General features: G+C 52.2%; 3 protein-coding genes across 4 annotated transcripts; 1 reads left to right on the top strand and 2 right to left on the bottom strand.

The window, feature by feature from the left end:
- Positions 1-1,357: 1,357 nt before the first annotated feature.
- Positions 1,358-5,732, top strand: MOGS (mannosyl-oligosaccharide glucosidase). Its single transcript, XM_079792350.1, has 4 exons — positions 1,358-1,805; positions 1,987-2,204; positions 3,335-3,531; positions 3,777-5,732. Exons 1-4 carry the CDS (start codon positions 1,454-1,456, stop codon positions 5,518-5,520), a joined length of 2,511 nt encoding a protein of 836 aa, XP_079648476.1. The 5' UTR covers positions 1,358-1,453; the 3' UTR covers positions 5,521-5,732.
- A 182-nt stretch (positions 5,733-5,914) lies between these two features.
- On the bottom strand, positions 5,915-8,794 carry WBP1 (WW domain binding protein 1). Of its 2 annotated transcripts, XM_079792353.1 has the most exons (5): positions 8,063-8,794; positions 7,611-7,736; positions 7,033-7,135; positions 6,728-6,904; positions 5,915-6,554 (listed from the first exon to the last, which is right to left on the bottom strand). In XM_079792353.1, exons 1-5 carry the CDS (start codon positions 8,129-8,131, stop codon positions 6,094-6,096), a joined length of 936 nt encoding a protein of 311 aa, XP_079648479.1. In that variant the 5' UTR covers positions 8,132-8,794; the 3' UTR covers positions 5,915-6,093. The 2 variants fall into 2 exon arrangements, with proteins under 2 accessions (XP_079648479.1, XP_079648478.1); XM_079792352.1 differs by lacking the exon at positions 7,611-7,736 and having other exon boundaries at positions 5,927-6,554; positions 8,063-8,665.
- A 2-nt stretch (positions 8,795-8,796) lies between these two features.
- INO80B (INO80 complex subunit B) lies at positions 8,797-11,257 on the bottom strand. The gene is made up of 5 exons (XM_079792351.1): positions 11,133-11,257; positions 10,710-10,902; positions 10,383-10,501; positions 10,064-10,233; positions 8,797-9,401 (listed from the first exon to the last, which is right to left on the bottom strand). Exons 1-5 carry the CDS (start codon positions 11,188-11,190, stop codon positions 8,871-8,873), a joined length of 1,071 nt encoding a protein of 356 aa, XP_079648477.1. The 5' UTR covers positions 11,191-11,257; the 3' UTR covers positions 8,797-8,870.
- Positions 11,258-13,342: the final 2,085 nt, after the last annotated feature.

Genomic DNA, 13,342 nt, shown 5'->3' with positions numbered 1-13,342 from the left:
ACAATAATTAAATAATATAAGAATAAAAAAATAAACTTTCACATATCACAATTGTAAATATCCCTCAGAGACCTAGCCTGTTCCCCATTATCAGCATCCCCCTCTGCTCCCCCCACCCCGCAAGGCAGCAAAAGACAGTAGCCCAAATGACTAATAGTCACATGGTCCAGACCTCTGGCAGGCTAGATAACATTGATAGACATTTATTTTTTAATTTAAATTTTTATTTTATTTTTAAAATAATTCTTTATTGTTAAAAGTATTACATATGTCCCCTTTTCCCCCCATCTACCCTCCCCGCTAAATTTTTATTTTAGAGAGAGGAAGGGAGAAACATTGACCTGTGAGAGAAACATCAATGGGTTGCCTCACACACACACCCCCATCAGGAATGGAACCCACAACCTGGGTTTATGTCCTGACCGAGAATTGAACCTGCCACCTTTTGGTGTATGGGACAACACTCCAACCAACAGAGCCACATCAGCCAGGGCAAGATAACATCTTGACCTAAGTTATGTTTCAGCAGCTGAGTCCTAAGGTGGAGCACTCTGACTACTTTTCCATGAAACCAGACAGAGGGACCTGGCAACACACCTCAGCTGCCCTCAAGACCTGCAGAAATGATTCATTATGCTTACCTCCAACCAATAAACTCCCAGCAGAACCCAGAACCCTTAACCCATGGTGCTTTGTGGTTTTGCCCTACATAATTTGTAACCAACAGCCCACACCAATGGTTGTTTGTAGCTTGGTGTTATTTTGTTGTGTGTGGTTTTTTTTAAAAAAAAAATTTAATTGAATTCAGAGAGGGAGAGGAAGAGAGAGATAGAAACATCAGTGATGAGAATCATTGATCCGCTGTAAATACCTAGAGATAAAGCCTGCAACGAGGGCATGTGCCCTTGATGGGAATCGAACCTGGGACCCTTCAGTCCGCAGGCCCACGCTCTATCCACTGAGCCAAACCAGCAGGGGCTGTTCCTATTCCTAGTTTTGAATAATAACTTCCCAGTTCTCTCCAGCAGTGTGGGAGTCTTCCCATGCACCAGAAGGTCAGCAGTTGGATTCCTGGTCAGAGCACATGCTAACCCTTGGGATAGCATCTCATATATACATATATATATGTATATATATATAATAAATATATTTAGGAGAGCCTAATGGGAGTTTTTTTGTTGTTGTTGTTTTCTACTAGCCTGTGGACTTCGTGAGGATACCAAATAAACGTCGACCCAGTAGACACGGTCAAGGAGAGGCAATGCGGATAACAGCCTATGCCACACCAACACGCCAGTTCCGGGCTAGGGAACTTAACCTGACGCAGTGGGGCGGGACTTCCGCCGAGAGGCGGGAGCGGAACCGGAGGTGCACGTACAGATTAGTGGCCGCCTGAGCGCTGCGCTGGAGCTGGGCAGGAGAGGCAGGACGCGGGTTCTCGGCCGCCCCCAGAATGGCTCGGGGCGAGCGGCGGCGCCGCGGCGCGCCGACAGATGGAGCGCGGGTGGCTGAGGGGGCGGCTCGGGGCGGCCCCGCGCGACGGGAAAGCCGGGGCGGCGTGGCCCGCGGCACGGTCGGGGCAGCAGTTTTAGTCATCGTGGTCCTGCCTCTGGCCCTGACCCTGTCGGGAAGCTGGCTGCTGGCGTGGCACCGTGCGCGGCGGGCGGTCACGCTGCACTCCGCGCCCCCGGCGCTGCCCCCCGGCTCTTCTAGCCCCGCCGTGACCTCCGACCTCTTCTGGGGCACCTACCGCCCTCACGTCTACTTCGGCATGAAGACCCGCAGCCCGCAGCCCCTCCTCACCGGTAACCGGGCCCCGGCGGGCAGGCAAGCGAAGTCTTCATCTGGGCGCCCCAGCTTTCCTCTAGAGCAGGGGTGGGGAGGAGCGGATCAGGAGAGTGAGGAGGAGGGATGACCCTGGAGTTCTCGTGGACACAGAGGGACAGGGTTGCTGCTCTCTGACTTACGTGGCCATTCTACCCCCAGGACTGATGTGGGCACAGCATGGCACCACCCCTAAGCTCAGGCACACGTGTGAGCAGGGGGACGGCGTGGGTCCCTATGGCTGGGAGTTCCACGACGGCCTCTCCTTCGGGCGGCAACACATCCAGGATGGGGCATTAAGGCTCACCACTGAATTCGTCAAGAGACCTGGGGGTCAGCACGGAGGGGACTGGAGCTGGAGAGTGACTGTAGAGCCTCAGGTCAGGGCCTCAGGACACCCTTCCCCTAGCCCAGACTCCCTCCATTCTTCCTTTGCTGCCAGCAAACGCAGTCTGAAGTGGGGGGTAACAGCTGGAGCTCTTAGTCTGGCCATCTGGTTTGAATCTGGTTGCCTGCCTGAAACACTTGCCTAGAAGACCACCTGTATTTACAATTCCTAAGTCTTGGTTTCCTTTCTGTAAAATGGGGATGAAAATTGCACCTAACACAGGATTGTAAGAATTAAAGGAAATAATATGTAGAGTTCTTAGCATAATACATGGCACAGAAATACTCATTATTTCCCAGAGAACTCTGTGCAGGGATATTTAACTCATCCCACTGGGTGTTTACCCTCAGTGACCCTCAACACTGCCAGATAAGTCAAACCTCGTTTCTCCAACAACTTCCATCTCGAACAATTCAGTTCTCAACCAAGTTGTTTACAGAAAAAAATGTCTTGGTTGTCAAACCAAACTTTGGTTTTGGAACCCTTTCATGCTGATATCTCAGCCTGACAAAAAGCGTCTCTCAGGCAACAGAGAGAATGCTTTTGTTACTGATGAAATTAATGATTAGCACAATTTTAAAACAGAGAGACCATCAAGAGTGCTAATGTTGCTAAGGGTGTGAAAGAAACGATGATCATAGGCAATTGAAGAGGTAGAAAAACTGTTGATTTAGCTAAAGGAAAAGCAGTTGGCCAGTGACAGCCATTTTCGGAGATGGTGTTGTATGAAGATGCTGCATGCTGACCTGAAAGACATCCCTGGACCGAATGCTAAAAGTGATTCATTTACGGCTGGTGGGGGTAAAATTAAGAAGTGTTTGTTTATATATTAAACAGTACATTAGACATGTACTGTACATAAGAAAGGTTAAAACGGGATCATTTGGGGGTCTGGATTAATTCAATTTACATGATTTCTACTGGGTAAAATGATTCGGTTTTCCAACAAATCGTTTTCGAACAGCCTTCCAGAACGAATTAAGTTCGAGAACCAAGGTTCCACTGTTACTTGTTGTTTCTCATGTTGCTCTGACCTGATGCCCCTTTCCCTCACTAAGTGTGATTCTCAAGAGAGAATGTAAATCTAATGCAATGTTTTTTCTGTCCTCCTTGTTCACCTAGGCCTTGGGTACCTCTGCCCTCCCTTTGGTGTCCCTGTTCTTCTATGTGGTGACAGATGGCAAGGACGTCCTAGTGCCAGAGGTTGGGGCTAAGGGGCAGTTGAAGTTCATCAGTGGGCACTCCAGTGAACTTGGTGACTTCCGTTTTACACTTCTGGCACCAACCAGTCCAGGGGATACTACTCCCAAGTATGGCAGGTAACTGCGGTGGGGGAGAGTGTGGGGTGGTGGTAGGGGTGGTACGATGCTAACTTAGCTTGGTTTCCATCTCCTCTACTCTACCCTCTTTCCACCAGTTATTTCCCTTCGCACCAGTCTCCATGCTCCCTACATTGTCAAGACCTTTCCATCCTAACTCCTGATCACCTCATATTTCTCTTTATAATCCCTTCTACTTCCTACCCTCCTGAATAATATTTCCTATTTGTCTTCTTCCCTTCAAGCTACAATGTCTTCTGGTCCTCCAACCCAGGACTTCCCTTGCTGACAGAGATGGTGAAGAGTCGCCTAAATAGCTGGTTTCAGCATCGGCCCCCAGGCGCTTCCCCTGAACGCTACCTTGGCTTGCCAGGATCTCTAAAGTGGGAGGACAGAGACCCAAGTGGGCAAGGACAGGGACAAGGGCAGTTCTTGATACAACAGGTGACCGTGAAAGTCCCCTTTTCTGTGGAGCTGGTGTTTGAATCTGGCAGTGCCCAGGCGGGAGGAAACCAAGCCCGGGGGCAGCTGGCAGGCAGCCTGCTGACCCAGGCCCTGGAGAGCCATGCTGAAGCCTTTAGAGAGCGCTTTGAGAAGACCTTCCAGTTACAGAAGAAGGGCCTGAGCCCTGAGGAGCAAGCTTTGGGTCAGGCTGCCCTCAGCGGTCTCCTTGGTGGGATTGGCTACTTCTATGGACAGGGTCTTGTGTTGCCAGACATGAAGGTGGAGGAGTCTGAGCAGAAGGTGGCCCCGGCCCTCTTTCCACCTGTCCCTCTTTTCACAGCAGTGCCCTCCCGGTCATTCTTCCCACGGGGCTTTCTTTGGGATGAAGGCTTTCACCAGCTAGTGGTCCAGCGGTGGGATCCCCGTCTCACCCGGGAGGCCCTAGGCCACTGGCTGGGGCTACTCAATGCTGATGGCTGGATTGGGCGGGAGCAGGTGCTGGGGGATGAGGCCCGAGTCCGGGTACCCCCAGAATTCCTGGTGCAACGGGCAGCCCATGCCAACCCCCCAACCCTGCTTTTGCCTGTAGCCCACATGCTAGAGGGTCACGATCCTGCCGACTTAGCCTTCCTCCGCAGGGCCTTCCCCCGCCTGCATGCCTGGTTCTCCTGGCTTCATCAGAGCCAGGCAGGGCCAGTGCCACTATCGTACCGCTGGCGGGGTCGGGACTCAGCCTTGCCAACCCTGTTGAATCCCAAGACACTGCCTTCAGGGCTGGATGATTATCCCCGTGCTTCGCACCCTTCGGCCACTGAACGGCACCTGGACCTGCGGTGCTGGGTGGCACTGGGCGCCCGTGTGCTGGCGCAGCTAGCAGAGCAGCTGGGAGAGGCGGAGGCGGTTGCAGAGCTGGGCCCGCTGGCTGCCTCACTGGGGGCAGAGAAGATCCTGGATGAGCTACACTGGGCCCCAGAGCTAGGAGTCTTTGCAGACTTTGGGAACCACACAAAAGCAGTGCAGCTGAAGCCTCGTCCCCCTCACGGGCTGGTTCGGGTGGTGGGCCGGCCCCACCCTCGCTTGCAATATGTGGATGCCTTGGGCTATGTCAGTCTTTTCCCCTTGCTGCTACAGCTGCTGGACCCCCACTCGTCCCGCCTTGGGCCACTGCTGGATGTTCTAGCTGACAGGCGCCATCTCTGGAGCCCCTTTGGTTTACGCTCCCTTGCAGCCTCCAGCCCCTTTTATGGCCAGCGCAATTCAGAGCATGATCCTCCCTACTGGCGGGGAGCTGTGTGGCTCAATGTCAACTACCTGGCCTTAGGGGCACTCCACCACTATGGGCATCTCAAGGGTCCTCACCAAGCCCGTGCTGCCAGGCTCCACAGTGAGCTCCGTGCCAATGTGGTGGGCAATGTGTTGAGGCAGTACCAGGCCACAGGTTTCCTGTGGGAGCAGTACAGTGACCGGGATGGGCGGGGCATGGGCTGCCGCCCTTTCCAGGGTTGGACCAGCCTTGTTCTACTGGCCATGGCCGAAGACTACTAAAGGGAGAGTGTGGGAGGGGAGTGAGGTCCCTGTAACACTCTGGACTAGAGGGACCAGGTCTCTAACTTCTGCCCCTAACCCTCAGATACCAGTGCTTTGAATCCTCATGTCAGGTGTTTCATTATCATCCCACACAACCCTGGGGTGAATGTGAATTCAGAGTCTATTTTTCTAAATAAATTGAAAAACCATGCCAAATTACTGTTTTTGCCAGCTTTGCCTCACCAAGAGGCCTTAGCTCAGTCCAGGCCTTAGGGCTGCCTCCTATCCTTCAGAGAAGCTAGGAAAGGTGGCCATTACCTGTCCCCTCCAAGGCCATTCAGGTACAATGAAGTGAGTTGAGCACTAGACCACCCAAGTCCACAAGCAGCTGGTTCACATCTCTTTAATGAGATCAAAGGCTCCTGTGTATGTCATGGGGGTAGAGCTAGCACAGTCCCCCAAACATGGCCCCTGTCCTCAGCCCTTTCAGGCAGATTCTAGGAAGGCAGGGAGAGGCTGAGGAAAACTCAAGGAGTTGGAACCAGGGCTGTTTCTAGTGGGCAAGCAACCAACCCACCCTCCTGAAACTGCTTATGGGATGCCCCCTTCACTGGTAGCCAGCCCCATAGAAGGAACTTGGGGTATGGGGTCTAGGGACAGTGTACAGGGGGAGCAGTCCCCAAGATCTGGCTGAATAGCACTAGCCTTAGCCTCCTTGACTGGCTCACGCTCGCTGGAGTCAGGGCAAGGGCAGAGCTCGATACCCGAGTCACCAGTCAGGCGGCGATAACGGCAGGAGGGGGGTGTGGGGGCAGGGCTCACCCCTGCCCCAGGCTCACCCTCCTGATGAGGGGGGGCACTCTGGTGGGAGGAAACACCTTCCACATTTGTTCCCTCGAAGTGGGCAGGGCAGCTAGAAGTGGAGGAGCAGCAGGTACATTCCCTGGAAGCAGTCAAGGGGCAGCCTGGGACCGCAGTGTAAGGAGGTGGTGGTGTGCCCGGGCGGTGAACCACATCCTCATAGGCTGGGGGTTTGAAGGCGCTGAGGAGGCCTGCAGGAAAGAACGGCATGGTTGGTTGAAGGCAACCAGGGGTGAGGTGGTGGTCTCTTTACTGTTAGGGAAAAGTGTGCTTTGAAATGTCTGCGAACAAAATGTGGGGATGATTCAGGGTCCTCACTGGGGAGGAGCCACTGGTAGTGAGCCCAGAGCCTCAAGTCACTCACGAAGGTCAAGCAGTGAACTGGTAGGAACAGGGCCAGCCCCATGGCATGCCCCGTGGTAGGCCAACAAGTTGATCTCACGCTGCCGCTGCTGTTGCTGCAGCCGGAGTTTAGCTCGTCGATGACGGAAGGCGCAACAGCAGCTAAAGAGGATGAGGACAGTCCAGAGCAGCCAGAACCCTGCAGGGGGGTGAAGAGGAAGAGTCTCAGATACCTCCCATGCAAAGAAGGGTCCTTGAAGGCTAGAATTCTGAGGTCCAAGGGAGGGTGGGCAGAAGGACCCGAGAACAGCCCCCATAGAGACTCACACCAGAGCTCATAGTAGTAGGTGCAGCAGCCAGTCTCCCCGCAGCAGTGACCACTCTCACAGAGGTAGGGCTGGTTGTTCACTCCTGGGCAAACCTCTCGAAGCTGGGAGCAAGGAGGCACTTAGCACCAAGGGAGATTCCAGCCCAAGGCACTGTTCACCCCCACACCCAGCCCCTGCATGCACATCCACAAGCCCACCCTGTGAACCAGTGTCGCACAGATCTATGAGGAGGCAAGAGTGATGCTGAGAGGAGTGTTCAAATATCTGAGGGCTGTCAACATGGAAGAGGATTTGGAATAGCAAAAATCAGCCTGGAGAACAAGACGAAGATGTGAACACAGAGGCAGATTTCAGCTCTGCATATAGACTGGCCCCAGGGCATTTTCTGTTAACAGGGTGTTTTGGCAGAAGCCAGAAGATAGAGCAATCTCAAAATCTCAGACAATGGGTAAAAATGGTTTGAAGTAATTTCCAAAGCTAAGATGCTTTCATCGTCCCTCATGGTCTGCCATTCCCCATGCCCACGGTGGACCTTTCCACCTCTGAGTCTCAGACTTCCTAGGATAGAGGAGGGACAGTGTGAGACCCAGAGCAGTGCTCCCAACCAGATGGATTGCTGTGGATGATAAAGGATGGCAGCGCGCGAGTCTGGGTTCCAGCTCTTCTCCAAATTGCTCCCTCAAGAGAAGACGCTATTGGACTCTGTTGTGACAATAGGCACACAGAAAAGCATCACAAATAACTGTTGCAAGACAGGGAGCCTCCCTGGGGCCTCTCTCTGCCTCTGGTCACTGGAGAGTCGCTGCAAGCTCCCATTGCAGCCATGGGATGGGTCTATGAGACTGCAGGCAAAGTCAACTGCATCTACGTTGCAAAGTTTAAACAAAGAATGGAAGGGACATATTTAGGAACTTCACAATACCTTTGGCTCCGTGAGTTCCTACCCAACCCCCCCAAAAGAAAGGGACAGAAAAGGGGAAAGGGAAATAGATGGCTATCGGGATATGCTTTTGGAGCTGATGGGATACCTGCTGTTGCGGCACTCGAAGTGCCCCCCAGGCCTCCTCGCTGCCGTTCCCGCTGCTGGCCCGAGCCATGCCTCCACCTACAGCCCCCCGAAGACTACAGCCTCCTCTACTGCCGGCCACCCCGCCCCTGCCACCTCTGCCGCCACCGCCATGGTCCCTGCCCGGCCCATCTCCGCTGCCGCCACCATCACTCCGCGGCCGGAGCTCCCATCCGGGGAGAGCTCTGCCAACTAGGAGCCAGGTTGCTCCGTCCTACCAATCAGCATCGCCCTCCGGCGAACGGGCCAATAGGATCGGATCGGAGGTTTTTGCTGGTGACCAATCCACAGCAGCGCCCCTGCCACTCTCCCAGACAACAAGCGTTCTCCCAGACAAAGAGTGGAGTGAGGTTCGACCCACGGCCCTGACTGACAGCGACGATAGCCAACGTGGACAACAGAACAGGCTTCGAGTTGTCAACCAATGAACGGCCGCCCAGAAGAGCAAACTCCCCTCTGATTGGCTGGAATCCTGTTTCCTGGAATGACGCCAAATGCCCGATCACGCCAGGTAATCCCGCTGGAAGAGATGGGAGTCCCAAAAGTCGGCCGGAGTCGAGCGCCGGCGGCCAGCCCGGGCTTGGTGGACGTTTCCGAGGCGTCAGCGCAAGCTCTGAAGGGGGCAATATGTGTGGACAGGGAATTGGCTTCCCATACCCCATACAGTCAATTCTGTAAATTCGGTACAAGTCGAGGCACCGGAAAAAAATTTAATAAGGAAGACACTGAATCCGGGCAGGGGAGAGGGTTCAGAGTCCTGGTAAAGGGCCTTAAGTAGCCAAAAGGGGGGACCCGGGGCCTTCGGGTCTCCCCAGCCGCATCTGCAGGTTGATGCGGTAGCACTGAAGGCTGCAGAGTGCCTGGCCTGTGCGGGAGCAGGCGTAGCGGCGCGGGTGCGGACAGCCAGGGACGGAACACCGCGGAGGAGGGCCCGGCGGGGGTGGCCGCTGAGACACTGGTGCGGGGGTGGGGACGCCAGGTGGGAAGGAAAGGGTGGAACCCTGTGCCCCGCTGCTGTAGCGCACCATGGGGGCCGGGGCCGCGGCTCGCCCTCCCCGCCGCTCCCCCCTCGCGGCCCCTCGGCCCCCACGCCCGCTGGGCGCTGCAGTCTTCGTGAGGCGCTCGATAGTCTGGTTCTTGTGCTCCTCCGCCCGCCGCGCCGCCTGCAGCCGCCTCTTACGGGCCCGCTCCTCGCGCTTCAGCAGCATCTCCTCGGTGAGGGCGGGGGCCGGGCAGCCCCCAGCCACAGGCAGCGGCAGCATCGGGGAAGGCTGGCTCTGCGCCTTCTGGAGCAGAGCTCGCTGGGGAGAGACAGAGGTGGTGTCAGAAAATGGAGAGGCGAGGTCTGCAGGAAGGGCCAAGCGGACATGTGGAAAGCAAGGGTCCTAAGGAGCGCAGGCCTTGGGAGGAGGGTGGAATGAGTCCCCTTTCCAGGAGTCCTGAATACTGCCTCCTCCCAGGTCTCCAGACTTTCAGCCTTAGATCCTTGACTCTCAAGAGGAAAAGTGTTAGTAATATTACCTGCCTGCCCTGTGTACCAAATTCTCTGCACCATATTTCTGAGGATTTTTTGTTTATTATTTTAAATCTTTATCTCATTGAAGCATCAATTAGATAAGTGCTCAATGCCTGAAAAGCTCCTCTGGTACTGGAAATGTTAGCTCTTCAAAGAGGTCTTCCCTCCCTATCTAATGTCTCTTTCCTACCGCTTTCTGTTTCATCACTATCTATCTATATATATATATATATATATATATATATATATATATATATATACACACTTAACTGTTTTTCAAAATTATTTCCTTCTTTACCTACCCACCCCAACACACACATGAATACCAGCTCCATGAGAAAAGTATCTTTTCTCCATCAGTGATTGCCCAATGCCCAGCAAAGTTCTTGGGACATGGAAGGTTCTCTCTAAATATCTGGTAACTGAAGAAAGAATGAACCAATTTACCTGTCGAGCTGTGAGCAGCCGTTCATTGATCTCCTTCTTGAGATCTCCATTGTCATCTAGCTCCCCCTTCTCCAGGGCATCCAGCCACCTCTGTTCCTCCTCTTCCTCCTGACCCCCTAAGTCCCCCGACAAATCTCGAAGTGGGGAGGGGGACAAATTACTATCTTCATCTGGAGAGATAAAAGTAGAATTGTTCAGCTGGGGCACCCAAATTTGGCCAAGTTAATACTGGAACACTCAAAATTCCCTCCCTCCTCAGAAGTAACCTTCTCCCTTTAATCAGGTTTCCCCGGTTTCCCCACCTCCGGATCCTTCTCACCCAGCCAGGCACGGTACTGCTCAAGGGGGACTCCTTCCATTGGTTCCTCTTCATTGTCCACAACCATAAGGGGAGAGGGGGACCGAGGGCCCTCAGGGATCACAGTGAAGGTAGGAACACTGCAGAGAAGCAACACCACGCTGTAAGCCGAGCAAGTATCTTCCTTCTGCTCAGTAGCTACCTCCAGCTTCCCCCACACCCTCCAGGTTCTTCCTGGGCCCTGAAGTCACCGTGTCCATTCTATCTTCTGGAAAGCCCAGCCAGCGTCTCTTTTCTTTGCCTCCTTCAAAAGTTCCCCAAGTAAAACCTTGGTTCTCTTGGCCTCACCTCTTGGTGCCCAGGACCTGCCCACCCAGCTTGATCTTGAGTTTGAGCTGGGGCTTGGCAGGAGACGGCTGCGTGGGCCCAGCTTCCTCTTCCTGATGGTGTTTCTTCTTGTGTTTCTTCTTGTGCTTCTTGTGCTTTTTCTTGTGCACTCCGTGGCCGTGGGCACCCGCCAGACTCAACTCCAGCGCTTCCCCTGCGGAAGGAGAGCCTGTCAGCGGTGTGAGGCAGGAGTGGGGCAGTGAGAGCCCCGAAGAACCCAATTTCCCTAAGGGCTCCCACTCTTCCCGCGGTACTCGCTGTTACCATAGCAACAGCCCCGCCTTTCTCCTCCCACCTGTGGCGAGGTACCTTGAAGGCTCCGAGAAGCGAGCAAGGAACTCCTTCTCTACAAAGGCCTAAGTGGCTTCATCGACCCGCGCTTACCTGGCTCAGGGGCCTCCATAGCCCCAGAGGTGCTCCCGCGCCGCCACAGCTTACTCATGGGTTCCTGCTAGGAAACGGGGCTGGAAATGATCAGAAACAGGCAGACATGCCACTTCCGCCCCGCGGAAGAACTAATTCCAGCGAGACAACCGGTACTTCCGGTGCGTAGCAACCATGTTTGTGCGGGGTACACATTGACGCTAAAATCGTCCCCGAGAAACAACGATTCTCCCAACCAAAGTTCCGGGCCCTGGGTCTGGGACAATTCAAAAGGCGCGGCTTTCCTTTCGTTCTGTCTCTCCATCCAACCCAGCGCGGGCGATTTGATTATTTCACTCCAGCGTCGGGAGCGAGCGTCTGCTCCCGGCCACACTCGGGGCTAGGCAATGAGGACACTAGGATAAGGTGACCAGCCGTCCCGCTTTGGGCGGGACAGTCCCGATTTTAACAATTTGTCCCGCGTCCCGCGTCCCGCGTCCCGCGGCGTTTTAAAAAAGTCCCGATTTTTCGACAAGCTAGGGAACGGCGGGAGAACGGGAAGGGAATATACGGTTTTCGGCGGCCATGTGGCTATTTAGCCAGGATATGAGTTTTATATTATTTTTGTTAATTTTATAATGTTAAACTTTAATAATAACAAATAATTGTTGAGAACTGATTATCGAGAACTGCTTATCAAAGTTCGCATTGTTGATCAGTTGTTAGAATTCGACCACCATTGTTTGGACTTAATGAACAATGGCATTTTTTGGGATTGGCAACGATGAAAACGTTTTGTAACTGTCTCTCAGACGATACACATCGTACTGCGTGCTAGTAAGCTAGTTACACAAGTGATGTCATTACAAATCAGCTATTCAGATAATTTAGGTAAGTTATTTATTTATTTCATAAATACATAAATTTTCTTGAATTTAGCAGACAGTACTCGTATTATTTATATTTTATAGTGGCGGCAAAAAGTCTAGCGCCGGCCTTGAAAGTGACACTTACGACTTACGGCAAATTCATGACCTTTTAAACAACGACAGCAATCTACTAAAAAAAATTCACTCAAATGAGAAATATTCCAAAGAATAAAATAATACTATACATAATTTTTATTTATTATATTTGTAAATTGTACTTATGTTGAAATATAAAAAAATATATTACAATACTATTTTTGCGTTCTATGAAAATTTTTGTTGCTCCATATAGACCAAATGAAGAACACCCCCCCCCCACCCCCAGTCAATGGTGTCCCGCTTTACCAATGTTAAAATCTGGTCACCTTACACTAGGATGAATGCGAACACTCTCCTCTGACTTCGAGGAGCGAGTGGAGGGGTACACAAACCAGATTGCCGGCCAAACGGCAAAAGTGCTCAACAGCACAAGTGTCCTACGAGCAGGGCAAAGAGTGTTTAAGCCTAAATTCTCATCAGTAGAGAAATGGGTAAATGAATTACGGTGCATCTGTGCAATGTGGAGCACCATGTTGCTAAAAAAATTAAGAGTGATAAGTAATTGATAAGACTGACATGGAATGTAGATTCTAGTAGGTAATAGCATTGGGAACAATCTAAATGTTCTCTAATGAAACACCAGAATAAGTTGGTATATGGATTTGGAACATCCATACAATGGGAGGCTATGTTGCTATTAAAAGAAACGAGGCCCCAGAAGACTACCCAAGAAACTGATGGGTGGCTGAAGGGAGGCTTGTTTTTCATAAAATACCCTTTTGTGTCTATTGAATTTTGTATAAAAGGTGTATGTTTAAAATAATTTTAAAAACACAAGGTAGCCCCAGCCGGCTTGGCTCAGTGATTAGAGCATCAGCCTGCGGACTGAAGGGTCCCAGGTTCGATTCCAGCCAAGGGCACATGCCTGGGTTTCGGGATCAATCCCCAGTAGGGGGCATGCAGGAAGCAACCTATCAATGATTCTCTCTCATCATTGATGTTTCTATCTCTCTCCTTCTCTCTTCCTCTCTGAAATCAATAAAGAAAAAAAACACACACACACACACACACACACACAAGATAGCTCTGTGTGTGTTGATAAAGGAAATAAGCAAGTTTCAAGATGATGTGATTCCATTTAAAAGACATTATAACTCTAGCTGGTGTGGTTTAGTTGGTTGGGACTCATCTGGTGTAATAGAAGGTGGTGGGTTAGTTTTCTGATCAGATCCCGAGATCAGGAAGCAGCCAATTCACATCAAT

Source organism: Cnephaeus nilssonii (assembly GCF_951640355.1).
Source record: "Cnephaeus nilssonii genome assembly, chromosome: 15".
In the NCBI taxonomy this organism is placed as follows: Eukaryota; Metazoa; Chordata; class Mammalia; order Chiroptera; family Vespertilionidae; genus Cnephaeus; species Cnephaeus nilssonii.
Note: the sequence above shows the minus strand (reverse complement) of the source record. Positions and strands in the feature narration are given on the sequence as shown.

Excerpts from the sequence above, each read along its gene's own strand:
- MOGS (XM_079792350.1), top strand. The coding sequence starts at position 1,454 with ATGGCTCGGGGCGAGCGGCGGCGCCGCGGCGCGCCGACAGATGGAGCG. Across the intron at positions 1,806-1,986 it reads CCCGCAGCCCCTCCTCACCG|GACTGATGTGGGCACAGCAT; the intron begins GTAACCGGGCCC and ends TTCTACCCCCAG. Across the intron at positions 2,205-3,334 it reads GAGTGACTGTAGAGCCTCAG|GCCTTGGGTACCTCTGCCCT; the intron begins GTCAGGGCCTCA and ends TTGTTCACCTAG.
- WBP1 (XM_079792353.1), bottom strand. The coding sequence starts at position 8,131 with ATGGCTCGGGCCAGCAGCGGGAACGGCAGCGAGGAGGCCTGGGGGGCA. Across the intron at positions 7,737-8,062 it reads TTCGAGTGCCGCAACAGCAG|AGTCCAATAGCGTCTTCTCT; the intron begins GTATCCCATCAG and ends TTGTCACAACAG. Across the intron at positions 7,136-7,610 it reads ACTGCTCTGGGTCTCACACT|CTTCGAGAGGTTTGCCCAGG; the intron begins GTCCCTCCTCTA and ends CCTTGCTCCCAG.
- INO80B (XM_079792351.1), bottom strand. The coding sequence starts at position 11,190 with ATGAGTAAGCTGTGGCGGCGCGGGAGCACCTCTGGGGCTATGGAGGCC. Across the intron at positions 10,234-10,382 it reads GCAGTACCGTGCCTGGCTGG|ATGAAGATAGTAATTTGTCC; the intron begins GTGAGAAGGATC and ends TTATCTCTCCAG. Across the intron at positions 9,402-10,063 it reads GGCTGCTCACAGCTCGACAG|CGAGCTCTGCTCCAGAAGGC; the intron begins GTAAATTGGTTC and ends GTCTCTCCCCAG.